The following is a 27508-nucleotide window of genomic DNA, read 5'->3' on the forward strand; positions in this document are numbered from 1 at the left end:
GAGAGAGAGACATTACATTGTAGATAGATATTAAGTGAAATAGTAAAACTAACAGACCTTTAAAAATTAGTAAAAGGCCTGATGGCAAAGATCTCAGTTTATTATTGAATACGTTTAAGCAATTTACATGAAACTATATATGCTACACTGTCAATATAGTGTGATCATAGCTGAAAGGCTTTGTTAGGAACAACGAATTGCCTTGATTTGATCAAATGTCCTTTTAAGGACAAATTTACATATTAAACAAATTAATTAAGTGCCATGCTTCTGTTAGAAGATATAGTCCCTGACATGGAAACAAACATAAAGTTCTGTAGAATATTGCATATTTTTGTCTAAATGGAAAATCTTTGACTGATCAGAATTCAGGATTGGAACAATCTGTATTATAATTTGAAATATGTATTCCTTAGAGCATCTGAGTGGTTATTGATTTTTAGTAAACTTTTTTGCTGGTTTCAACACATTAAATAAGTCTGACAATTCAGATTCAACCTACAAAAATATGTTTATTTGTCATTATACTGTACAATATTTTGAAAGAAAAAAAATCGGTCGAAATCTCCACCTTCATATCATCACATAAACACTGACTGATTCACCAGCAGTTACATACTGGAATAAAGACATGAGCATGAAGATATACGACAGCAGTGATTACTACCAACAAAGCATGATGGCAGATACAACAAGACAGAGAAATTTATATATGCATGTTCTTTAAGTGGAGCGAACTAATGAAAAACAGAAACTTTTATAAAGTGCATATAATGTTGCAGTCTTGTCTTTGGTCCACACTACAATTGATACATCAAATTTATAGAGCCACTACTACACAAACACTTAAAAACATTCGTTGAGACTAGTCCGGTTCATAATTTCATGAATAATTTTCTCGTCTTCATGTCGTTTCAAACATGTATAATTTTCTTTTGTTGAGTGAAATACCAAAGGTGATGTTGAGCTGAATGTTCACTCTGCTCACTCCCATACAAATACAACGTCAATTTATTTTTATTTTTGGGTGAACGATTTCCTTCATGTCAAATTTTAGAGAGTTAATCTACAAAAGAAGTATATTGTTACACTTAAGAGGCTCTGAAAAGTAAAAATAACTATAATGGGGCCTTGGCCTCAGGTGAAGAAATCCTTGGATATGGCCTCTACGAAGTTCGGGGCAGACATTAGGATACCAATGGTGCAGAGAATGGTAAACAGGGAAAAGGCCATGAGACAAAGACGGTCAATGACAGATGCTGCAAACTTCCACTCATTACACAAAGTCTCTTCCTCGTCTTGGTCCCGGAAGCGTTTGGCAATGTACCGAACCTCATCCAAGATTTTGGAGAGTTCAGTTTCGCTCGGACCGCTGCTAACAGAAGACGCCTGAGCTCCAGGGAGAAGCACATCTTCCTCTCCTGAGGCGACGAGTCGACTGCAGATCACCCCTGAATCCGGTGAAGTGGCGTAGTGAAGAGTGTCCATCCCGCGGAAGCCGATGTACAGCAGGTTTCCATTGGTGGACTGTGTGGCTCCAGTGATGTTCAGATCCACGCTGGAGACGCTGCTGCGCTGATGCATATTGTGACAAGCTGAGCGAACTCTGTCCTCGCCGGGTCTCTTCATCCGCAGGAACCACGCGCACCAGTTCAACAGCACCACACGGGTCTAGCAGGAAAAATGACTATTAAATACAAGGTTTGTATGGTCATGGAAAACCTGGAAAAGTCATGGAATTTTAAAGTAGCAATGATTTAAACGTACGCTCCATGTACGTTGAGTTTAATCGTTTTTGATTTAAAATTTAAAGTAGAAATATGAGAAAACTGTTCATTTATTCGTTTTTCCCCAAAGATGAAAAAACGAGAATTTGGCTTGATTTTAGATGTTTAGATTCAGGACAGGAGTAGAAAATGGATACAACGGCTTGAATATTCGATTTCCACATGGGGCGGGGATGAAACACCCCTTTCCGCTGATTGGTCGACCAAATATAAACCCGTGCCGCTTTAGTTCCAGGGGGCCAATGTTTCGGAAAACATTGAAGCTTCCCCGGGTGCCGCCATTGATTAGCGGACCCCCACCTGCTGTTAGCATCCCATTGTCTCCCATTCATTTTGGTGTCACTTTGACAGCGAATAACTTCACATCTGAGGGGTTTAAAGACTCCATTTTTCCATTATTTATTTCTAAAGAAACACGAAAATGTATAAAAGGCTCCATTACCTTGTATCTTACATTATGGCCCCGTAGAAGCAGTTTTTGTAAAAATAGGCTAACGATTCTCTACAAGCGACTCTCTGTCGCACAGTAGAGAATTACCGTATGGACAGGAGGAGAAGCTCGCGGGCAATCGGGGGGACGTGGAGGCAAAATGACAATATAATTAATCAGAATACCTAGCAAAAGTTTCTCCCGCTCCAGCTCATGGACACCTCCTACTCACACTCTCCGTCTCTGCAAGTTTCTGAAAGGAATGATTCAGATTTCTCTTGGCACAGCTACTAGAAGACAGACGGGTTGCTCACGTCACATCTACGTCGTCAAGCTCAGTTTGAGTCGCTCAGTACGCTCAGCCATCAGGAAGTGAGAGCTTCTAATTGACTTCACTTTTCTCCGTTGAATCCAATGGGGTCGCTGTGTCCATTTCTTTTACTGTCTATGTTTAGTTCTTCCATAGTTCTGTGCAACAAAATAATAATCCAACAACCGGACTAATAAGGAATGCTTTGACACAAATCGCACTGGGCAGGGCCTAGAAAGGGGTTTCTTCTTTATAGACATGGGTTCGACAAGCTATGCGGCAGAAAAATATTAGCTGATTATTTCAAATATTAATTATAGTTTAATATGTTATAGGTTATCTCGCATCTGAATTCTCGTTTTTTTTTTATTAAAACATTTTTTTGAAAAAATGAAAAACTAATAAATAAGTCGTTTTCTTATTTTCTACTTTAAATTTTAAATCGAAAAATTAATGAACGTACATGGACCTTTTACAGTGTCTTCTCTCTCTCGCTTTCTCTCTCTTATGAGACGCAAATGGCTTCACATCAGAACATTGCATCTGCACTACAAATGATACAAGGCTTCCACTTGCGTTTCAGGACATTTGATGGAATTGTCAATCGTGTTGCATCATCACAAAAGTTTATCCTTTCCAAGTCTTTTTAAGTCTTGCCAATTTAAACATTCAATAGATTTTAAACCATTCGGTATAATTGCATGCTCTCCGAGAGACGGTTTTCTTCCTGTGCGCAGTCACAATAAAGCGTGTGCACATAAACTGCTTTGCAAACAGCCCGTGAGTACTAAATTTAGTTATTTTCACGGCTTGTTGCGCTTTAACGGGTGAATGCACATAAAAATGCAGCAAAATGCCCATCTTGGCGAGTATACTCATAAAAAAAGTTGGTTATGTCTGAAGTGGTGTAAAAGGTTTAGAGAGAAAACGTTTCGGTTACTCACGTAACCTCTGTTCTCTCTAGAAGAGGGAACGAGTATTGCGTAGTTGCTTACGCTACGGGAAAGCCTTTCTTTCTCGAGATACTGAAGCCAAAAATTATCCTTAATTTTTATAATCTTGTCAACGCAGTGCGGCAGCCTGCAGACCTAGGGCAAGCTAACTAGCGTGCCCATTGGCTGCCCTGCGGCAACTGCAGCAGCCTACCGCTGAGCCCTTGGCGTGACGTCACGACCAATGAGCGCGCTTGGCGCGCTTAATGCGTCACAGCCCGCGAAAAGGGGTGTGGCTTAGCGTATATAAACAGGGCTCGGAGGCTGCTTCTCTGGTTTCTGTCGCATGAAGCGAAATGAGCTCGTGGCGCGAGCACGGCGGGCTACGCAATACTCGTTCCCTCTTCTAGAGAGAACAGAGGTTACGTGAGTAACCGAAACGTTCTCTTACGAGAGGTTCTCTCGTATTGCGTAGTTGCTTACGCTACGGGAACGCCCTTGTCAACGCCGTGCGCGCCCAGCATCCACTGAATGAGTCCCAGGGAGAGCCCGGGGAACGTGATAGCGGAGAGCCGGGCAGCCCGAAGAGGGCTAGCGCCGTACATAAGCACACACTAGGGGGTTAGGAGCGGCACGGCCGGTCCTAACTGACAATTCCCTGTATAGTGCAGCTCAACCAGTAGAGCTAAATCACACAACGTAGCCTGCGCACAGATAGTGGGCTGGCATACGCGAGACTTAGACTGATAAGACTTTCGCCTGCAAGGCGGGAACATCCAGGTTGTAAAACCTAACAAACGTGGAGGGGGAGGCCCAGCCTGCCGCTGCACAAATGTCATGAATGGGAATCCCGCTGGACCGTGAAATGTAGTTTCTCAACGCCCTGACCGGACAGAGGAGATTACTATCGGCCTCGCTGCCGTGCGTCGGCAGGGCTGAGAGGGAAATGACCTGTGCTCTGAAGGGAGTGCCCAAAATTTTTGGAACGTACCCATGCCTCGGTCTGAGAATGACTTTGGAGTCATTAGGTCCGAACTCGAGGCACGCGGCGTTAACAGATAACGCGTGAAGGTCTCCCACTCGTTTGACTGACGACAGTGCTATCAGAAAAACGGTTTTGAGCGTGAGGTATTTCATATCCACAGTTTCCAAGGGTTCGAAGGGATGCGCTCTCAGGGCCTCCAAGACCAGAGAGAGATCCCACATAGGAACCGAGGGGGGTCGCGGGGGGTTCATCCTCCTGGCTCCCCTAAGGAAGCGGATGACGAGCTCGTTCCTTCCTAATGCGCGGCCCTGCTCAGAAACCGAGAGCGCTGAAATGGCCGCAACATAGACTTTGAGCGTGGAGGGGGACCTGCCCGCGTCCAGTAGCTCTTGAAGGAAACACAGTACTCGCGATACCCCACATGTCTGTGGATCGAGCCCCTTAGCAGTGCACCATGTGTTAAACACTGACCATTTCGACATGTAGAGCCGCCTCGTAGAGGGGGCTCTAGATTGTATGATCGTGTTCATGACCCCGTCTGGCAGATTAGCGTGTAATCGTTGAGGCTCCACGCACGCAGAGACAGCGCTCTGGATGGGGATGCCATATCGAGCCGCGGGCTTGAGAGAAAAGGTCTCTCTTCACCGGTATCGGCCAGGGGGCTGAGTCTGCCAGCTGTATTAGATCCGGGAACCAAGCTTGGTTCTCCCAGCATGGGGCTATGAGGAGCACTGAGTGGCGCGCTTCCCTGATTCTCTCGATGACCTGAGGCAGCAGAGAGACCGGGGGAAAAGCGTACAACGGGCCGCTGGGCCAGATCTGGGCCAGCGCGTCCTCGTTCTTCGAGAAGAACTCTGGGCAGTGAGCGTTGTCTTTTGACGCAAAAAGGTCGACTTTCGCTTTGCCGAACCGTCGCCACAGTGACTGGACTGTTTGGGGGTGTAGAGACCACTCCCCAGGGGGAACGTTGTCCCTGGACAGTCTGTCGGGGCCCTCGTTCAGGTGGCCAGGCACATGCGCGGCTCTCAGCGAGCGCAGAGAGTGCTGAGCCCACACGAGGAGGCGTTCCGCCAGGGTGCAGAGCATCTTTGATCTGACACCGCCCTGGTGATTCACATAGGCCACTACCGATGTATTGTCCGTGCGGACTAGAACATGGTGACCGTGGAGGAATGGGAGGAAGTGTTTGAGCGCTTTCTCGACCGCGAGCATCTCTAGACAGTTTATGTGTAGGAGATTCTCCTGGTCTGACCAGCAGCCATAGACCGGTCTGCCTTCGAAGAGCGCTCCCCAACCTAGGTTGGAAGCGTCTGTCGAGACAACTTTCCGGTGTGAAATCACTCCCATAGTCACTCCTGTGTGATACCATTCGGCTGCCAGCCAGGGCTGCAGGGTTGAAATGCATCCCTGATTCACTCTGACTCGCAAGCCGCCGGCCGCCCAGGCTCGGTGGGGCACGCGCATTTTCAGCCAGCGTTGGAGCGGGCGCATGCGCAGTAAACCCAGCTGGAGCACTGCTGCAGCTGAGACCATATGCCCCAGGATACGCTGGAATGTCCTCAGCGGAACCCGGCTGCCTATTTGGAGGGATGCGGCGAGGAGGCGGATGCGGCGCGCGCGCTGCTCCGACAGTCTGGCCGTCATAGCCACCAAGTCCAGTTCTATTCCAAGAAAGGAAATTGACTGACGGGGTGATAGCGAGCTTTTGGTCCAGTTGACCGAGAGACCCAGCTCCTCCAGATGGCTGAGAAGCGCTGTTCTGTGAGACACAAGTTCCGTCTCTGACTGCGCTAGAATAAGCCAATCGTCCAGATAATTCAGTATTCGCATTCCCTGTTTCCTCAGGGGAGCGAGGGCCGTGTCCATGCATTTCGTAAATGTACGGGGTGCCAAAGACAGGCCGAACGGCAGGACTGTGTACTGATATACTCGACCCTCGAAGGCGAATCTCAAGAATGGCCTGTGACGGGGAGTTATCTGGATCTGAAAGTATGCGTCTTTTAGATCGAGAGAGATAAACCAGTCTCCTGGGCGAATTTGCGCGAGGATTTTTCTGGTTGTGATCATTTTGAACGGCCGTCTCATGAGGGCTTTGTTCAGATGTCTCAGATCTAAAATAGGTCTGAACGCTCCGTCCTTCTTGGGCACGAGGAAGTAGCGGCTGTAAAAGCCCGACTCGCTCAAAGAAGGATGAACCTGTTCTATAGCCCCTTTGCGCAGCAGCTTCGCTATTTCTGCTTGAAGCAAGTGCGCAGCTTCTGAACTCACTCTCGTCTCCGTCTGTGCTGTATAGCGCGGAGGGCGACGAGCGAATTGAAGCGAATAGCCGTGTTTTATAGTTTTCAGCACCCATTCTGACGCGCCCTGAATCGCTTCCCATGCTTCCGCATGCATAGCTAGGGGTCGAATGGTCTCTGGGCTCAGATCGCCGCGCTGCGCGGGATGGGGAGCCTGTATCAGAGAGAAGGGCGCGGCGCGCGCGCCGCTGGTGCTCGAACACGGGGGCTGGTAAACAGTATTGGCCGACTGTACAGCGTTCAGTAGCTCGGTCCCATCGGATGGAGCGTGATTTGCTGTCAAACATCCCAGGCGCGAGAGAGGCGTGGGGATTATCATGTCTACAAGTGAGTGCGCGTGCTCGTGAGCGGGCGCAGGGTTTACACTTATGACACGGCCAGTGTTTGGGAGCTTTAGAGGGTCCGTGACCCAAGGTAACTGGCTGGCAGAGCGAGCAGCGGGTAGGTGTGAGCACAAGGTTGTGGGCACATTTCCTACATTTAATACTCGAGCGGCTTGCGACCGCTTCATGAGAGAGCGCTCTGTACGCGTTACCATGGGGACCCTGTTTGTGTGAAGCAGTGAGCACATGGGAGTGGGCACATTTTCTACACTTATAACACCCTCGGCTTGAGCCGCTGTTGCCCGGGGTAACCGAGTGGCAGAGCGAGTTACAGGTAGATGTGAGCACAGAGTTGTGGGCACATTTACTACACTTATTACTCGAGCGGCGTGTGACCGCTTTATGAGAGAGCGCTCTGAACGCGTTACCATGGGGACCGTGTTTGTGTGAAGCAGTGAGCACGTGGGAGTGGGCACATTTTCTACACTTACAACACCTTCGGCCGGAGCCGGAAAGCCCGAATTTACACTCTTTCTGAGATTTATTTGGGCCGCCGTAAAAACGGCGTTTGTGTGCAGGCGAGCGAGTGGTATTACTGGCTCGTTGGCTGCGGTGTAAGCTGCTGCAGTAGCCTGCACTGAGGGGACTGACAGAGCTGGGCGTTTTGATGGCGGTCCGGCCGCAGCGGGACTCAGCCATCTCTTCCTCCCTGCGGGTGCTAGGAGGACTTCGCGGGCTCAGACTTCAGCGTTATCTTGGGACGCGGACCCCGGGGGGGCGGCGGTCTGTGACGGCTGGTCGAGCGCGACCTAGGGCGGCCGCCCTGGCGTCGCTGCGAAGTGGTTGGTGGCCGAGACGAGCGCTGTGTGGAGCTGCGCGCAGGAGGCTGAGCTTGAGAGCGGCCTGCGGCTGGGCTCGAGCGGCGAGGCAGGAAGAGATTCATAGCCTGCGACGCCTTCTGCACTTCAGAGAAGCGGTCCACAATCCCGCTGACCGCAGGGCCGAAGAGGCCGGTGGGCGAGAGCGGGGCGTTGAGGAAAACAGCGCGTTCTGACTCACTCATATCTGCCAGCGTCAACCATAAGTGTCTGTCGATGACGGTGAGCGCGGCCATAGATCTGCCGATGGCTTGTGCAGCGGTCTTGGTAGCACGGAGCGAAAGGTCCGTCGCGCTGCGCAGATCTGTTAAGGCTGTATGATCCGAGCCCTTCTCGTCCAATTCGCGGAGGAGGTCGGCTTGCAGGATCTGAAGAACAGCCATCGAGTGCAGGGCAGAAGCAGCTTGGCCGGAGGCGGCGAATGCGCGGCCGGCGAGAGCTGATGTGGTCCTGCAGGCTTTAGACGGCAGGGCAGACTTTGAGCGCCATCTAGCAGACGGCGGGCAAAGGCGTTGCCACCGCTTCCTCAACGGAAGGGATGCCGGTATAGCCTTTCTCGGCGGCCCCGTCCACCTGGGAGAGAGCCGAGGAGACAGACGAGCGGAGTCTAGCGGAGAAGGGCGCGTTCCACGACTTCGATAGCTCCTGGTGGAGCTCAGGCAGGAAGGGTGCTGACCTAGAGGCTGGCGCTTGGCGGCGGCTAGGCAGAAAACACCCGTCGAGTCGGTTAGGCGCGGGCTCCTTGGGTGGGGACCAGTCCAATCCCAGTCAGTCGACCGCTTTGGTGAGGAGGCGGATAAGCTCCGCGTCGACACTGGAGCGGGACCTGCCAGACTCAGGAGTCGAGGAGGCGGAGCGGTGAGAGCCCGACCACTCCTCGCTGTCCGAAGCAAGCAGAGAGCAGCTGTCAGCGGCGTCATCTGCTTCATCCCCTGAGGCGACGGCAGTGCGGGCAGTAGCCGGCCGCTGCGCGTCGGTGAAGGGCGGGGGAGAAGGAGAAAGCGAGGCTCGCGGGAGGGGCTCCGGCGAGCGCTCAGCTATAACCACCGGCTCGGGAGGCCTTTGAGAGCGGCGTTTCTTCTTACGCGGCCCTGAAGAGGCAGCCGGGGAAGGTGGAGGATCGTCAAACATGGCGAGTCGAGCCCGCAGGGTCGACATCGGCAAGTCCTCACACTGTTCGCAGCCGCCCGAGGAGAGGGCGCGGGCTGCGTGGTCGAAGCCCAGGCAGAGAGCGCAAACCACGTGGCGGTCTCCATCGCTGAGCGGGGCTCTGCACGAGCCACAGGATGAGCGAGGCATTTGCAACAACGCCTCGCGCTCTTTTAGATGCAAAAGTGTGTCGCGGAGCGAACACACAAACACATACAACACAGAGCAGTAAAGGATATGATCGCCGGATAGCGAAGCAGGCAAGGAAAGCTGAAGGCGGCGAAGGCGGCCGGCGTCCTCAGGCTGAGATCCTCGGCGTGCTGGTCGCTTGTTTCGACGGCGGCTTCCTCAGAGAGCAGCGATGCGAAGAGCTTCGCTGAAAAGACAGAAATCGGAGAAGCAGCCTCCGAGCCCTGTTTATATACGCTAAGCCACACCCCTTTTCGCGGGCTGTGACGCATTAAGCGCGCCAAGCGCGCTCATTGGTCGTGACGTCACGCCAAGGGCTCAGCGGTAGGCTGCTGCAGTTGCCGCAGGGCAGCCAATGGGCACGCTAGTTAGCTTGCCCTAGGTCTGCAGGCTGCCGCACTGCGTTGACAAGATTATAAAAATTAAGGATAATTTTTGGCTTCAGTATCTCGAGAAAGAAAGGCTTTCCCGTAGCGTAAGCAACTACGCAATACGAGAGAACCTCTCGTAAGAGAACGTGTAGTGGTATGTTGGAATGCACTTAAAGTGACAGCAGCCTAATTGATACTTTGCACGTGACGTCACTTGTACTGGCTGGCGGGCAAGAACGTCATTCTCTAGCAACGAAAACCAGTAAACTAATCAAGGATCTTGCCAGGACGTTGCCAGTTTTAATATACAAAAGTTGGTGTTTTGAGGTGTACACGACATGTCAGATCGTTGTTGTGCGATTGGATGCTCTAACCGCGTTTGTTGCCGCCAGATATCACGTGACTGCAAAGTATCAACAAACCTGCTGCTGTCTGTCATTAATATTGATCAAACAGCGAAAGACAAAGAGAAAATCACTCACTTTTATAACTTTAATCTGTTTTCAATTTTTAACTTTAACTTTAATTTACGAATGTTTTATTTACTGTGTTAACTATCCAGTGTTATATTTCATTTGATTACTTTATTCGGTAACACTTTATTTTACAGTGTCCTTGTTACATGTACTTACCATAGTAATAACAATAAATTATGCATAATTACATGCAACTAACCCTCAACCAAATCATAACCCTACCCTAACCCTATAGTAAGTACATGTAGTTGCTTGATATTACTCAGTGCTTAAATGTATAATTACACTATAACAATGACACCTTAAAATAAAGTGTAACCCTTTATTTTAAGGTGACGTAGTTACATTGTAGTTACTCAAATAAGTACTAAGTAATATTAAATAAATACAAGTACTTATAGAGTGTTGGTTAGGGTTTGGTTTATTTAATTTTTAGTTTACATGTATACATAGACTGTCATGGAACATTAGGTCATGAATATTTGCCTCAAAAATCATGGGAATTTATTGGTAAAAATGTGCACGAACCCTGTAATTAACACTGTTTTCCGAACACACACATGGAAGTAACCATAAGTCAACCAGATGAGTTTATATGGTAAATAAAAGCAAGCTCAAGAGTCTCACCCATTTTGGCATTTTTCCTCCATCAGGATCATGGTAGTGATACTGTAATACCCAGACTGTGGCTATCACAGACAGTCCAACAATAACCATGGTGGTGGCGAAATATTGAGCTAATCAGAGGATAGAGAGAATTATATTAACAAACTAAAGAAAACCTATTAAAGACAAAAACTAACGTTACATAGTGCTTTATGTAATACAGATGGTTTCATGGCAAAAACAAAAATGAACAGGAAAATAATGTGCAAAATTCAGCAATTATGAAACAACTTCAATTTTTAGCTAAGTTGCAATTTAGTACATTTAAATTTTTAAATGTAATGTCAAATGTACAGAGTAAAAATTATAATCAAGTACTTAACATGTGCGTCAGTACTGTATGTTTGCATGATAAAAGATCATTACAACATAATTTAAATGCACTTTAAAGTAAAACACTTTTTTTATAATTAGACATTATTACAAAGTGCACTTTTATTGGCCTTAAAATGGCCTTTTATTTTATTAATATTAAATTATCTGCAAGTACAGTTTTTAAAATTTGAATTGCATCAATGAACTGGTTTAACTGAGTCATTTAGTCATTCGAACCATTGTTTATAAGTGTTCCTGAATGTCTTTGTCCAAGTTATACAGATATAGCTCCAAACTCAGTTCTCCTTTACATTGATTTTTAAAGGCTTTGCAAAGTGGTTAAACCAAGGAAATTATTATAAAGTATGAAGGTATAAAGTTAAAACAACAAAAAAAAACCGATTTGATTACAAATCATCATTACAAATTGGACTTACCTATTAAAGGCACAGAGTCTGATGTCGCCGGCATTATCTCAGCTACCAGAAGCATGAAAACTGTCAATGAGAGCAGGACTGTGATCCCTGATAATAATAAAAAAATAAAAATAATAACATTACTCCCTCCAACATATGAAATCACAACACTGAAGACAGATAAAGAGGAAGCTTGGGCAAGTGCTCAAAAGAGCTATTTTAACCATGACAACTCTCTGAATAGTTTTAGCATGTAATTAGATATTACGATTTTAATGTATTTGGTCGACTAAATCTGGACAAGTATGGACTTGCTACTGCCAAAAGAGACACAGTTTTTGCTGTGAACGTAAGATATGCCGCTACTGCATACGTGAATCCAGATCTAGGCTGGTGGAGCTGGGGAGGTGGAGGGTCTCAGAGGAGCTCTGATAGCACTGCAGGACCAGCTTACAGTGAACACTGAACCAGACACTTTAAATGATGAGCAAGCAATCTCATTGGCTCCTGGATAAGCAGAGGCCAATCAGCTTGTGCCATGTGGTAATTATGTGATTGCTTGCAGATTGCATGTAAAGGACTGATCAGCCTGTGCCATCTAGAGTTTCACTGAACTAGATGTATGTATATACATATGCATCTTATATATGAGTTTGAAACAGCTAGTGTACACTATAATTCTATCTCTCTAAGATTTGTCTTACTTACTAAAAGATTTGTTTACAGTAACAGTAAAAAAAAAAAAAAAACAGACCCACTATGAGAAATGTTCAAATAGAGGAAACATGGGTAACACTTTATAATAACTGCACGCTATTAATCATAAGTTAGGCGTTAGTACAAAGTTAATTAATCATTTATTAAGCATTAATAGACATTAATAAGCAGTTTATAAATACGGCTATAAATGCTTTATTCTTGATTTATAAGCATATCTATAATGTGTTTAATAATTGAATTTTCATACTTTATTAATGATCAGTTTATCATTTCTAAATGAAGTATTGCATTATTTACAAACCAGTTATTTAGGTCTTGTCATTGATGCATAAGATCACTTAGAAAGTGTAAGTAAATGTGTAGTTAATTCAGGTAGTTATAAAGCATTTAGTAGTGGTCAGTTAGCTATTTTGTGAGCTCATCTAAAGTGAAGACTAGTTATGCCTTGTAAAGCATTTATAAATGAGATTTAAAGACTCAGTTTTCTTCTAAACAGAAAAAGGAAACAAACACAACACAGTGATACAGAACATAGAAATATTAACAGTCTTTAAAATATTTTTAATATTTATTTATAAATGTTTTACAAGGCATAACTAGTCCAGATGAGCTCACAAAAGTAGTTAACTGACCACTACTAAATGCTTTATAACTCCCTGAATTAACCCTGAATTACAGAAGTAACTATTACTATATGTCTGAATAATATGTATGAATGTAATTTAAATAATGTATTAATCATTTACTTACACTTTCTAAGTGATCTTATGAATCAATGACAACTCCTAAACAACTGGTTTGTAAATAATGCAATACTTCATTTAGAAATGATAAATTGACCATTAATAGAGTATGAAAATACAATTATTAAACACATTATAGATATGCTTTTAAATCAAGAATACAGCATTTATAACTGTATTTATAAACTGCTTATTAATATCTATTAATGCTTTATAAATGATGAATTAACTGTTTACTAATGCTTAACTAATGATTAATAGCGTGCAGTTATTATTAAGTGTTCCCGAAATATGTGACAACTAGTCCCAAGTGTATTACTGTCAAGATGATCGGAGAGAATGCAAAAAAGCAGTCAGGCTTAAATAATATTTCGGTTACTATAAAATATCATAATGTAGTGCCCTAATCACAGTAGATAAGATAAAATAAGAAGAGCTATAAAAGATGAAACTTAAATGTACTGTATCATACACAGTCAGTTAATTGCTGGTATTTAGAGTATTGATCTCGAGTAACTCTCAGAGCAATGGCCAACGACTCACTCTGTGCAAAGTAATGCTGGCAGCTTCATCACACTAATACCATTTAGGAATGACAAGATGAAAATAATAAATTGTGTTCTGCCGTGATTTGAGGTTCAGTCTCTTCCAGAGCGCTCCCTCACTCACTGTGGCAGCATCCTCTGAAATAAATCCAGCCGGCCTGATAAATAGAGGCGTTGGTCCTTCAGAGCTCTCCATTAATCAGCGAAGCCATCAATCTCACTACACGCCACTTACAGTAGCTTACAGGGATGTCGCATAAATTGTGTGCCTGTGCCAAAGTGAATTTCATATGGTGTTGGTTTGAATGTGGATATTTCACTAAGTCAGCAAAAAAGGAAGGTTAAGTCTGCCGATGTGAGAAATGAAATTAATGATTTTTAAAATGGCAAATGTGACATTTATGCAATTCGGGTTTACAGCAGTATAAGAGTGAGGCTCCCATAATAAACCTCTTTAAAGGTGAAGTGCATAATTTCTTTTAAAAGCTGCTTTTCCACCAAGGAGGAAAATGAAACCATATAGAACGCAACGGAGCGGTTGAGCAACGAGAACGGTTTGGCCTGATGGTGGAAATGCGGCTAATGTCTTGATGATTTCCCACATGGAGTGGAAGGTAGAAACTAGAGATGCGCCTGTATGAACATTTTGGCCGATACCGATAATTGAAAGCCGATAACTATGGAAGCTTGTTTCCGCCACTGAATAATAAATAAATAATAATAATTGCGACTTTTTATCTCACAATTCTGACTTTTTTTCTCACAATTGCGATATATCAAGTCAGAATTGTGACTTTTTTCTCAGAATTGCGAGATATGAAGTCAGAATTGTGAGAAATAAAGTCGCAATTCTGAGAAATAAAGTCACAATTGTGAGATATAAAGTCGCAATTCTGAGAAATAAAGTCGCAATTCTGAGAAATAAAGTCACAATTGTGAGATATAAAGTCGCAATTCTGAGAAATAAAGTCGCAATTGTGAGATATAAAGTCGCAATTCTGAGAAATAAAGTCGCAATTCTGAGAAATAAAGTCAGAATTGCGAGATATAAAGTCAGAATTGCATGATATATAGTTGCAATTGCGTGTTATAAAGTCAGAATTGCGTGATATAAAATCGCAATTGCGAGAAAAAAATAACACGCAATTCTGACTTTATATCTCGCAATTTTGACTTTATATCTCGCAATTCTGACTTTATTTCTCAGATTTGCGAGATATAAAGTCAGAATTGCGTGAAATAAAGTCGCAATTGTGTGTTATAAAGTCAAAATTGCGAGATATAAAGTCAGAATTGCGTGAAATAAAGTCGCAATTGCGTGTTATAAAGTCAAAATTGCGAGATATAAAGTCAGAATTGCGTGAAATAAAGTCGCAATTGCGTGTTATAAAGTCAAAATTGCGAGATATAAAGTCAGAATTGCGTGAAATAAAGTCGCAATTGCGTGTTATAAAGTCAAAATTGCGAGATATAAAGTCAGAATTGCGTGAAATAAAGTCGCAATTGCGTGTTATAAAGTCAAAATTGCGAGATATAAAGTCAGAATTGCGTGAAATAAAGTCGCAATTGCGTGTTATAAAGTCAAAATTGCGTGTTATAAATTCGGAATTCTGACTTTTTTTCTCGCAATTGACATGTAAACTCGCAATTGTGAGATAAAAAGTCGCAATTATCTTTTAAAATGTTTTATTTTGTGGCGGAAACAAGCTTCCATTGATAACCGATATATTAGCCGATAAATCTAAATCCAAATTTGTATATAATTTTTGAGAGCATAATTACAAAAACATAAATCTCACCATTAAAAGCCATGTCTCAAACACACAATTATAATGTTCTTATTATAATGTTGTGTAGCGTATATAACAGACGTGTGCTGCACATGTTGCACTTTACTGTATTTTTCCTTTTTTGAAGTGATTCCAATCATATTTCAAGCAATTCAAAACCATCATGTTGAACAGTGCGCATCTAAAGTGTCTCAGCTGAAGGAAATAATTATTTATTTAATTAATAAATTTTATTATTTTTATTAATATATCGGCCAAATTGTCTTATGAAGTCGATAACGGCCGATGCCGATATGGTGGCCGATATATCGTGCATCCCTAGTTTAAAAGTTTTTCCTTCCCAAAAATTCAAGGCGAGGATGTTTAGGAAAACATGACATCTCAAACTAATTACAGATTTGTAAATGCACACTTGAATAAACACAATTCATGAACATCACATCTAACATTAACATTTTAAAATGACGACAGAGTGTGCATCTCACCGAGAGAGATCTTCTCTCCGGAGTCGGCAGGCAACAGGAAGACGAGCAGAGCCAGAGTAGAGATGAGCACACAGGGAATGAGCAGATTAAGACCGTAGTACAGCGTTCGTCTCCGCATCACCACTGTGAACGTCACGTCTGGGTACGGTTCCTTGCAGCAGTCGTAGAATTTCTCATTCCTTCGACCTGGAACCTCTGAGTTACAGATAATTGGTAACCTTCTAAAATTAATGTTTTGTGCAATGACCATTCAAACCTGTTACTGTACATTCACATTGTTTCAGGGATGTGATTGTCACAAGGTTTAAGGTCAGTGCACCAATGCTTAATATCGCCATAAATTGAAAGTGTAATGTGAAACTGTCATAGTGTCCCCCCACCCCCACCCCCCAAAAAATAAATCACTAGAATTTTTTCATATAACAGAGCTGAACTACTGAGCTTGATAACCCTTGTGAAAAAGAAGAAAACTTTAGCAAACTTTAAAAAATAAAAAAAGTAGGGTATAACAGGGCTAAAGGCGCATTTGAATTTATTCTCTTAAACCACTAGATGGCACAAAACTTCTGCTCAATACTTTTCTTAACAACCGCTTTTGATGATCGCGGGCAGTTGATCACGATCCAGACGCAGTCTTTTGAAAAACTTTTTGCTGAATGAAACTTACCCACATTCAAGTATTGATTAAAAAGAAATAATTCATGAAGCTACTGTAGAATTTTTTTATTTTTTTATGAGAAATTTTTATTTTATTTATTTATTTTTTTTTAAAGCAGATGGGTCTGTTCTTTCTTTTGATGTATTGCATGTTAAAATTAGAATCAAGTACTTTGTCATGTTAGTCAACATATCAAGAAAGTGTCAAGCATCTTTAAACAAAATGCATTTTAAATTTTTAAACATTATTACAAAAGTACACTTTTTAAAGAAATGACAGACATGAAAGTGTACTCTCTTTAAGTGCACTTAAGCAGCTTTTTATTTGATTAATATTATATTATCTACAAGTATAATTTTTGAAATAGATTTTAAGGGCACTTCTTTTTCACAAGGGAAGTCTAAGTAAGGAAAACAATTAAATGCCGATAAAGTCTGTAAGCGTCTATTCAGACTGTTTTAACAACATGCATACATTTTTTTTACAGTATATCACTTACCCACAAGGTCCCACTCTCCATTAGCGATATATCCTGTGATGTCAGCATCAATCATCTGCAGGTCCAGAGACCATCCGCCATACGTCCAGGAGCCGAACTTCAGATCACACCTCTGAAGGTCAAAGGGGAACCAGCGGACATCGATGTAGCAAGTGCTTTTGAAGATCCCTGTGAACATAAATGTGATTTTCAGTGGAGGGAAATCAAACGGATCTAGCAGCAGCACATCCCAGAGCACTTTAAGCCATAAAATAAAAATAAAATACTTATCATTGATCATCATTACTATTAGTATTATAAAATTGCATCTCATGCAAAAATTTGATTTATATGAAGCATTAACAGTGATGAAAATGAACATTTGGGGAACTGTTCAATGAGGCGGCTGCCACAACATAAATTGAAGATGCCAGTAAAGACATACGTATGTAATTTAGCATGGATGGTTCAGTGCTTTCGTTCCCATAAAGCATAACTAGGCTTCTGACAAAGCTTTATGGAGGTTCAGGAGAAGGCAATCTCTTCAATGTCACTACATGGAAAATTTACTGTAAACTCACTGCCAGGACCACATCTCCTCATGAATCAAATGTTTATCTTGGGATAGAGCTTGCTTCAGCTTTCACAGCAAGAAACAAGAGGCGGAAAACTAAATGAAGTAGTGGAGGCGAATGCTGAACAGGCAAATCAACTCTTTATCAACTCTTTACACCAAAACTAGAAGTAACATAAGGAGGTATATTTAGCTTTCCATATGATTGAACTTGTTGATTTTTTGGAAATTAATTTAAATATGCACTACGTAACCTTTGGCCAATACAAAAGTGGTTTTGGATTTCATTTTACTGACACTTACTAAAGCAAAGCATTCCATTGCATCAATATCCAATTTGTCATACATGATTATTTGTCACTAATAGGCCTATACATTTTATTTCCACAACAAAAGAGTGTGTTATAATAAGCTTATCGAGATTGAGTAGTGATGTGTTTCTGCCAGGTAATTGTGACTTTACAGAGTTTAGGCTATTTTAGTGTGTTCACACCTGAAAGTGCGCACCGAGGTCCGAACCAAAGGTCATGTTTTGATACATTGTATACATTTGGTTAGTTTTGGTTTGGTTTCACATTGCAATTATGCGAGCGCACCAAAGAACTTTTAAAGAACTACATTACGTACTTGCGTCCTGTCGTCATCATCTATGGGCTGCATCTTGACATTGATTGGTTTGTAAACGGACATGCGTCTGACCTCAGCTTGTTGTTAATTCGGCGGGTAACTTTGACTGAATGAACAGACGCATATCGTTGCCACTATACAGTTATTATTACGGCATTACTCCCTGCAGCACCAGCTATACTCGAGGCTAGTTCAAATTCGCCAAATGAACGTCCTCGTTGTGCGAACATTTTATCGTCACCGACAGGACGCAGGACAAATGTGTGTGCGTGTGTGAATCAGCTGGAAGAAACGCTGTGGGCAGGACTGACAGATATGCACATTAATATTCTTCTTCAGTTGTTTAGGCTACGCGGGAACCACCAGAACTTTCTGTAAATGTTCTGAAAGTCCGAACCATACAGAAAATGCGTTCACACTAGAAACGAACCAAGCCTTTGCTCTGTTTGATCCGGACCGTGACTACCTCTTATCGTTGGATCAAATTTCGTCTGTTTGATCCGGACCGTGGTCCGGGGGAGGTTTCACACCTGTAATTTTGATTGGAAAATCCGGACCAAACAAGGGTAGGTGTGAAAGGGCCCTTAGTGTGTTCACACTTGGCAGGTTTGGTTCCACTAAAACAAACCTGGGTGTTCGAACAAGGGTGTGTTCACACCTGTAGTTCAGTTCTCTTGTTTCGGTCAGGACCAAAAAAAAAGTGTAAGGGTGCTTTCACACCTGCCTCATTTAGTTCGGCTGAATCGCACTAGAGCTTGTTTTCCCCATTAGTGCGGTTCGTTTGGGCAGGTGTGAATGCGGCAATCGCACTCGGGTGCGCACCAAAAGCGGACCAAACAAGCATACCAAGACCACTTCTTCGAGGTATGCTTTGAAACGAACTCTGGAGCGGTTCATTTGTGGTGAGAACGTGATCCGACCTTGAACAGAACCAACTGTCAAAGAACTGCGCATTTTTGGACAAAACCAGTTGCCGTAGTCAGCTGCGCTGTGCATTATGGGATGAGGAGAAATGTTTGTTGACAGCTTGCACTTTAAAGGGACAATGTGTAGGAATTTCTCCCATCTAGTGGTGAAACTGTATTTTGCATTCAAACGAATAGTGCTCTACAGTGCCTCGCTTTTTCAAATGCGTGTTGCTTCTACGGTAGCCGTTATGTACCAAAAAGCTGACAGGATGTCTTCTAATAGCACTTCATCAAGTTTTCCTTTGGGTGAACAGGTTTGTTATTTCAAATAAACTGCAACTTGACACAACGAACAAACGGATGTTTGATAGAATTGAAAGTTTCCAAAGGCAGAGAAGCGACCAAGCGATGAAAAAAAGCTTGTAATTTAGACCGTAACATTGACTTACCTGTTGAGAAGAAAGCAGGCAAGTTCAGCGTCTCTTTTGAAAGCTTTCTCCTGCATCAACTCTTGGAAAAAGCTATCCCGACATTAAACCTTGTTTTTTGCAATCTCCGGTCCTGTGGCTCCACATAAGTATGGTCCTCCATTATAAATAACCGTGCAGTGCAGCCTTTTAAACTTGCCGGGGCAGTGCCAAGCATCTCTCAAATCTTCTTGTCCAGTTCGGCTGGTTTCAGTCACGTGACGCTGGCTCTGAACGAAAACGCGTTGTGGAAACGCGTTGGCCTAGTACTTTTTGTCCCTCTCTGCTATTATAGTTTTTCAAGATGGCGGAACAACATGGAAGCCTCCGTGGACCTACCCGTCCAATGTATATAAAGATAATAAATTCTTCGTTTACGAGGATTAGTCTGATCATTGGCAGAGGTATTTTTATACCATTGAGGACATATTTATGAATAAAAATATTGATTTTAGATAATAAAATACTTAAAAAAATACACATTGTCCCTTTAAGCATGGCAGCTCGTGGACAAACGTGGAGTTGTGAGGAGGAGCGGAGCCTGATAGAAATTATTAACATTATTTTCGAGCCGCATCCTCGCTTTATTCTCAAATATTATTGTTTGTCTAAAGTGGTGTAGACAAACTATATAATAAAATATGACCAAGGATAAGGACAAAGGACCAAGTGTTTACTTCCGGGAAATCTGTTGGAATTTTCCGCACGTTAATTCTGACCAAACAAAATGCAGTTATGGAAATGAGTTGAAGACACATCTGGCCAACGAGTGATGTGGATGTAGTCACGTGACTGCTTTTTGGTTCGTTTTATCAACTCATAAACTGATCCGGACCAGAGCGATCAGTGTGGTGTGAAAAGGAACCAAATCGCCTAAAAAATTCTACAAAGTATCATTTTTCGCCCTTGGTCCGGATCAAATGAACCAAACTACAGATGTGAAAGCACCCTAAAAAAAGTTTGGTAACACTTTATAATAATGGTCCGTCATTAATAAGTAACTATGCAGGAAGTAATGAAGGACTAATGAGTAGTTCTGCATTAACACTTCAGCTACTACTAACTTATTAAGAAACAATCTTATCTAATCAGTAAGTAATATAAAATTTAGGAGATTATTCCTTATTAGGTAATCAATAATTACTTAATGAGATTAGCTTCATTAATAACTATTAACTAACTGACAAATTATAAAGAACATTATCGTGTGTCTGAGACGTAATCAGTCATCATTTTTACTATGAAAATAGTCATGAAATACAGCACTATTTACTCAAGTGTAGTCACTATGTAGGAACTACTACTGATCTGGACCATTATTTTAAAGTGAGAAACATCTTTTTCACTTTAAAATAATGGTCCAGATCACAAGTAGTCCTTGAAGAGTGACTGGGTAACACTTGAGTAAGTAGTAATGAATTTTATGACCACGTTGAAGGTAAAAAAGACAATTGCTAACGTCTCAGACACGATAATGCTGTGATTAGTAATTAATTAGTAATTCTTTATAAGTTGTCATAATTACTTATTAATTCTTAATGATGCCAATCTCATTAAGTAACTATTGATTACCTAATAAGGAACTATCTTAGTCCTAAATTCGATATTTACTGATAAGTTAATATTGTTTCCATATTAGTTAATAGTAGTAGCTGAAGTGTTAATGTAGAACTACTCATTAGTCCCGCATTACTTCCTGCATAGTTACTTATTAATGACGGACCATTATTCTTATCTTTAGGGTTGGTGTTAAAACTGACAGTGTGAATGTTAAGTAAACCAGGACTAAATGTTGCATATTATTTTCTTCTTCCAAAACTGTAAGTGCGAACACACCCAAGGTTGTGACTTTGTTCATTGTGACTTTATCCCTTATTTTAATGAAAATTTTATTTGTTCATTCTGAGCTTGAAATGGGTGTCCACAGCAATCCAACAGTTGTAGAATAGATTTATTTTTTTCTAGACCAAGTGGGAAATATCATAAACATCTGAGCAGTACCTGGCGGGAGGTATTGGCAGGCACCAGAGGAGTTCACCAGCACATTAGTGTGAAATGTGGCGTCAAATCTTTCATCGGCACTGTGGAGAACACAAGAATCATTTTAACTAAAAAGAACACAAGAGTGATTTATGAACATCTCAGAGAAACACTTCTGATTAGTCCAATACAAAGTAAATGCAATTTACTAACAGCTGTAGTAAGCACAGGATTTCTGGAAAATGTCCAATTAAAATTGCCTTGCAGTTTCACAATTTGTTTGTCTAAACTAATTCTCATTCAGATAATGGAGGCATGCTCAAGAATAAAGAATTCAGTTTCAGAGATCCCTGAGGAAAACTCCAGACCAACACAACCAATACATAAATCAAATGAAATTGCAACTTTGCACCAGTGGTTAGTTTCCGGTTTAACGGTTTAGTTTCCATGTCGCGATTCACTGACCTGATTTATCTGACCTCAAAGTAGAGGCAAATTCTGCATTTTCTGTGGCAGATTCCACTACATCTACTCCTGCTTTTCCAGACAGGAACAAATGAGGCCAAACCTTTTTTTTCCCATGACACAGTGCAAACTCAGTGTCCATTCTCTGTTAGCAGCACTTCTTCCAGGCAATTTCCCACTCTTCAAGAAGTCCTTCATGTACAGGATTTACACTTGAAAAGCTACGTTTGGTTTTTACGGAAACCTTTTCTCGCTAATGGCACGTATGAATTTTTCGATGACTCCTGTGTGAAGAACAAACCTGTTATAAAGTAAGATGTCAGGCTTCCAGATCTGACTGTCAGGGAATCTTACATTCGTCACTCCGGGATATTCAGAGGAGTTCCACTGAAGATAGTAGTCATACCAATACTAAAACAAAGAGTCAGACAGCAGATCACATAATGCACACACAACGTGGACATTTATGCTTTAAAATGTATGCTTGGTGCAAACTGAAGAATTAGGCATGTGAACCTGAATATCATGTCAAATGCCCTTCAGAATCTAAAGAGCTTAGGGCAGAAGTATTGCACTGTATATATGAAACATGACCATGAATCATAATGCATAAATTCTGTTAAGAATTACTTTATGGAGCAAAGTCAAGGACATGACTGCTGAGATCTAACACAGTTAATAAGGTATTCAAATTCATTGGCACACCTGGTGGTATATGTATAAATATACAGTATATCCAAGTATATCTACATATGAACACTTCAGATGCAAAAGCCTCTAAGTGCCATCTGATATTTTCTTCTAGAATGATAATTTTTATCAAGCTTGCATGTTTATGTTCAGTTATTTCACTTTAATGGCAATGAAAATTACCTATCAATTGTCATTAAAGTGAAATTACTGAACCTAAATATACGAGCTTGATAAAAATGCTCATTTTAGAAGAAAATATCAGATGGCACTTCATATATAGATTATAGTCAAATAAAGTAGCATGTAAATCTCAACTGCTTGATTGCTTGTATCATCACAGAATATCAAGTATATTATCGCCCAGCTCTAATCTGCTGAATGTGTCTAGATTTTATGAACATTAACATGACTTGCTGCTTTGAAACGATGTGTATTGTGAAAAGCGCTTGACGGTAAGTGTTGTTGTCTTACCAGCTGCAACCAAATGTTGGTTGTCAGTACTTGGTTCTTCTCATCCTGTAGATGGAGGACAAAGATGCACGTTTATAAAAACTGAGAAGAACCACTTCCAAAACAAGTTTTAAAAGCATAATTTACATAGTCTTAACTCCTCAGACACAAGTGTCAAGAAGAGTGCACTGCTGCGAAAAATGCACATTTCTAAATCTTAAATCAAGATGCATTTACTAAAGTAGTAAAAGGCCATTAGATATTATGTCTGGTTCTCTGGGGAAATAAATCAAAATTAAGTGAGTTGTTGTTTAAAAAAAGCAAAATTATCTGCCAATTGGGTGAGAAAAATGATGTTAATTCAAACGGAAACAAGATTTTTTTATTTCTTACCCTATTGGCAGATAATTTTGCTTTTTTAAAGCAACAACTCACTTAATTTAGATTTTTTTCCCCCACAAAACAAGACATAATATCTAATGGCATTTTACTTATCTAGTAAATGATTCTTGATTTAAGAATTTTTTGATATTTGGACTGGAAACAAGACAAAAATACTAAGTAATTTTTTTATTTATTTTTTTCAGTGTGTTTTTTCAGCCTACTTTTTACTGAAATAATATACTTTAAACAAATATAAGTGAGAACTGCATGTAATGTTTTCGGACACTTAACTGCATGTTTACTGTGATTTACTTTAACATTTAAAATGTATTATAGTTGAAATTTTAAAGGAATAGTTCACTTAAAAAAAAGTCTTTCTTCTGCTGAACACAAAGGAAGATATTTAGAAGAATGCCGGGAACCAAACAGTCGATGGACCCCATTGACTTCCATAGTATTTCTTGTCCTACTATTGAAGTCAATGGGCTTCATCAACTGTTTAGTAACCAACATTCTTCAAAATATCTTCCTTTGTGTTCAGCAGAAGAACGAAATTCATACAGGTTTGAAACAACTTGACGGTGAGTAAATGATGACAGAATTTTTATTTTTAAGTGAACTGTTCCTTTAAATGCTTTAAGTTATCTGACCATTCAAACATTCATGTACAGATTGAAAGATGTTAAAATATGATGGGGAAGTGATCTGAACAATTCAACAGTCAAAAGCGAGGGAAAAACAGATCAATAGATGGCACAAAAATTCATTTTTTTTCCTGCTTTTGATGATGCACATGGTAATTTGGCTGAAGGTTGACGCGATCGTGAAGTTAATTCTATGCTAATTTAATCTAATATTTAATGTTTTAAAAAATGTTGTAGATTTATGTAAAAATCGATCAAATTATTGTCTATATTTTGAGACAAAGGTCTCGTTAATGATTTTCAGTTTTGTTCAAGGTAATTAAAGCAACAGATTCTCAATAATGGAAGAATATGTAAAAGTATGGTATTTGGGGTAAAAAGGCTCAATAACTGACATAATAAACAGCCGGCTGACTTTTCCATTTGTTGACATTAGAGCAGATTCAGACGGGAAATATCATATTAAGTTGGGTTTCCACCTTAGAAATAATCACCATATTTATAATGAAACCATCTTTCTGAAACCAAAGCTTTCAGAATCTTTCCTTTTTTAAATATTATTTTCGGTATTTTTTTAAATTAACATATTTTAATTCCAGTATATTTATTGAACAAAAATTAGTCATTTATCAAAATAAACCGAAAATAGAACAAACTTTGTAATAAGTTTTAACTTAAGTATTACAATTATTAAAAGCATATTATTTTAGCTAGTAAGTATTCTTACATACGATTTTTAAATGGGTCATATAATGGTACAAGTTGTACAAGTACTTTTACAAGTTGATTGTACTGAAATGTGTGTTGGCAGTGCCTGTACACAACCATCATATGATGATAAAAATCCATCCAGTGTTTTTTTTTATCTCCATCTCCATGTTTTCCTCCATCTCAAATCGAGCCGTCTGACTGTGTGACGTCATAAAATCGACACCACCCCCCATGAGAATGTTGCGTTTCAACACCGACCCGCCCTCGCTCGTGAGCGAGCTGTCATCATAGTCCGCGCGTCATTGTTGATACACTGGAGCACTGTCTATGAGCAGAATGGCGTCTAAGCGATTGTGATGTTCTGTTCTTGGGTGTAATAAGGAACACAGTAGTCATATTGATGTTCCTAAATCGGAACCGCTGAAGACGCAGTGGCTGAGTTTGTTTTCGAAGGGAATATTCCTCGCGATCAACGTCAATGCTTTCATGTTTGCGCGAATCATTTCACACACCAGACTGCTTTATAAACGAGGGTCAGTATAAAGCTGGTTTTGCTAAGAAGCTGCTCCTGAAAAAAGGATTGGTACCAACTATTCGTGTTCCTGCTGAACCTCCAGAAGAAGTGAGTGAGTGTAACGTTTTATTAACCTTTATATTAATATTTATATTAATCTTTGCAAATTGCTTGCTGCACGCTTCACGATGAATGCGGCTGTTTATACTCAGGGTATACGGCATGTTTTCTATGTACGACGTTATCAATATAATTCATAATCCCACGTTTATAATGAACAACATGGTTATTGTGTTATTGTGTTAAACGGTGTACGCACAGAACAGAGGGGCGGGGTGAGCAAAGCTCATTATCATTTAAAGACACATGCACTTAAACGGCGTGCTGAAAACAGAGCTGTTTTTGACCAGGTAAAACGAGTGTTTTCTTACAATACTAATGAGAATTTTTAATTAAAAGTGTATTACAAACTTTTCATTTAGACCCTAAAGAATCATAATAACTTGTACAAAAATGGCATTATATGACCCCTTTAAACAAACAAGAAAAAAAAAACACTTTTATGATTTATTTTCACACAAAATATCGTGATATAGTATAACTTGCTGGCAGAACAAATTTACTAGGATTAACCTAAAGCATCGTTCACGGTCATATTTTTTTTAACTGGGAATATTCAGTGTTTCATCTCTTATTATTGAATGAATAAACTCACCACGTCCATAATCTGCATGAGACTGAAGGTGAAATACACAGTGAGTGAGTGTGTGTCATTAAACACAGGTCTCTCCAGCGGGTTGTAGTCTTTCATCAGGTCTCTGTAGAGTCTCCTCTGATGCTCTCCCTGAAGGGACACTGCCAGAGAATGAACAATGAGACACGGTTGCAGAGTTTCACCTTCGCTGCGAGTGAGTGAGATGTTCAAGAGAGAGAGAGAGCTGGCGGATCAACAGAGACGTTCAGAGGAACACATATTGATCTGAAACTCTCAGCAAAGCTTTTCTGCTGGGTTTCAGTCCATGATTAAATCTCCAGCCAGTCTGACTGATTAGACTCAAGCACTTTCCTTAAGTAAGCATCTTTTTGTTGCCAGATTTGGACAGCAAACTTAATCAAGATATTATGTGTTTTTTTTTTTTGTAAGTAAAAAGCATAGTTAACTCTAGCTTATTTCCCAAAGTTCAACGCCGTCATCTCTCAGGGATCTTTCTCCCAAGTGTAAGTCCCTTAAGATCACATCCATTCATAATGTAATTCCACTGAGGACATCCAGATTACGTCAGGCTTTTTCTTTATTCGCACCTGTTATTCATGAGAGATGAGAGATCTGCCAGTGTCTGAGACACTATATTGTGCACAAAGACAAAGCATCCAGTGTCACCGCAGATTCAGGGCCACTAATGGAAGAGCACTCAAAGACTTTCTGAAGAATGGTAACAGAACGAGACCATAAATATATAGCAAAGCCATTGCAATTAGAAAAATTAAGACCAACTAACTCCAGATTCAAGCCACATACGACACACATAAACTTGCATATGAACTTCTAACATAAAGCTGTGACCTATTTGATCAGACCCAGTAAATATTCTGGCTTGTATCCTCGTATAAACAAGCCTATAAAACAAACCTTATTTGATGTCACAGTAGCAGCTGAAATATTATAATCCAAATTCTGCAGATATTTACTGTAACTCTGTAATCTTACAAGTAAGCAGGAACTATTATTGAACATAATTCCATAAAGCTGTGTACTCAAATGTCCATTAGGTTTCTTACCACTCCATAGGCAGGCTGTGGTGGTCAGATAAAGAGTATATTCCCAAATTCCCATGTTCCTATCAAAATTAATGTATACTCTATGTGATGTAGTATTTTTTAGGTTTGTGGTCAAGAATCTCTCTCGGCATCTAGAGCCTCAAACAGCAGCATCAACAAAAGAGCGCTAAGCTCCGCCCCCTCCAGCTCTACATGTATTACAGTGACTCTCTCTCTCTCTCTCTCTCTCTCTCTCTCTCTCTCAATATATATATGTATATATGTGTGTGTATGTATATACATACAGACATGCATATATATATATATATATATATATATATATATATATATATATAATGGGAATGGGAAAACAAATTCCCACACTTCCCA

General features: G+C 41.1%; 1 protein-coding gene across 1 annotated transcript; it reads right to left on the reverse strand.

The window, feature by feature from the left end:
- Positions 1-993: 993 nt before the first annotated feature.
- On the reverse strand, positions 994-27257 carry chrna7a (cholinergic receptor, nicotinic, alpha 7a (neuronal)). Its single transcript, XM_081359649.1, has 10 exons — positions 27140-27257; positions 26076-26215; positions 23129-23173; positions 22266-22375; positions 21521-21600; positions 16965-17132; positions 15808-16002; positions 11546-11632; positions 10755-10864; positions 994-1671 (listed from the first exon to the last, which is right to left on the reverse strand). The coding sequence occupies exons 1-10, from the start codon at positions 27192-27194 to the stop codon at positions 1138-1140; spliced, it is 1524 nt and encodes a 507-aa protein (XP_081215775.1). The 5' UTR covers positions 27195-27257; the 3' UTR covers positions 994-1137.
- Positions 27258-27508: the final 251 nt, after the last annotated feature.

The sequence above is a fragment of the Scardinius erythrophthalmus genome (assembly GCF_964197995.2).
Source record: "Scardinius erythrophthalmus genome assembly, chromosome: 2".
Classification (NCBI taxonomy): domain Eukaryota; kingdom Metazoa; phylum Chordata; class Actinopteri; order Cypriniformes; family Leuciscidae; genus Scardinius; species Scardinius erythrophthalmus.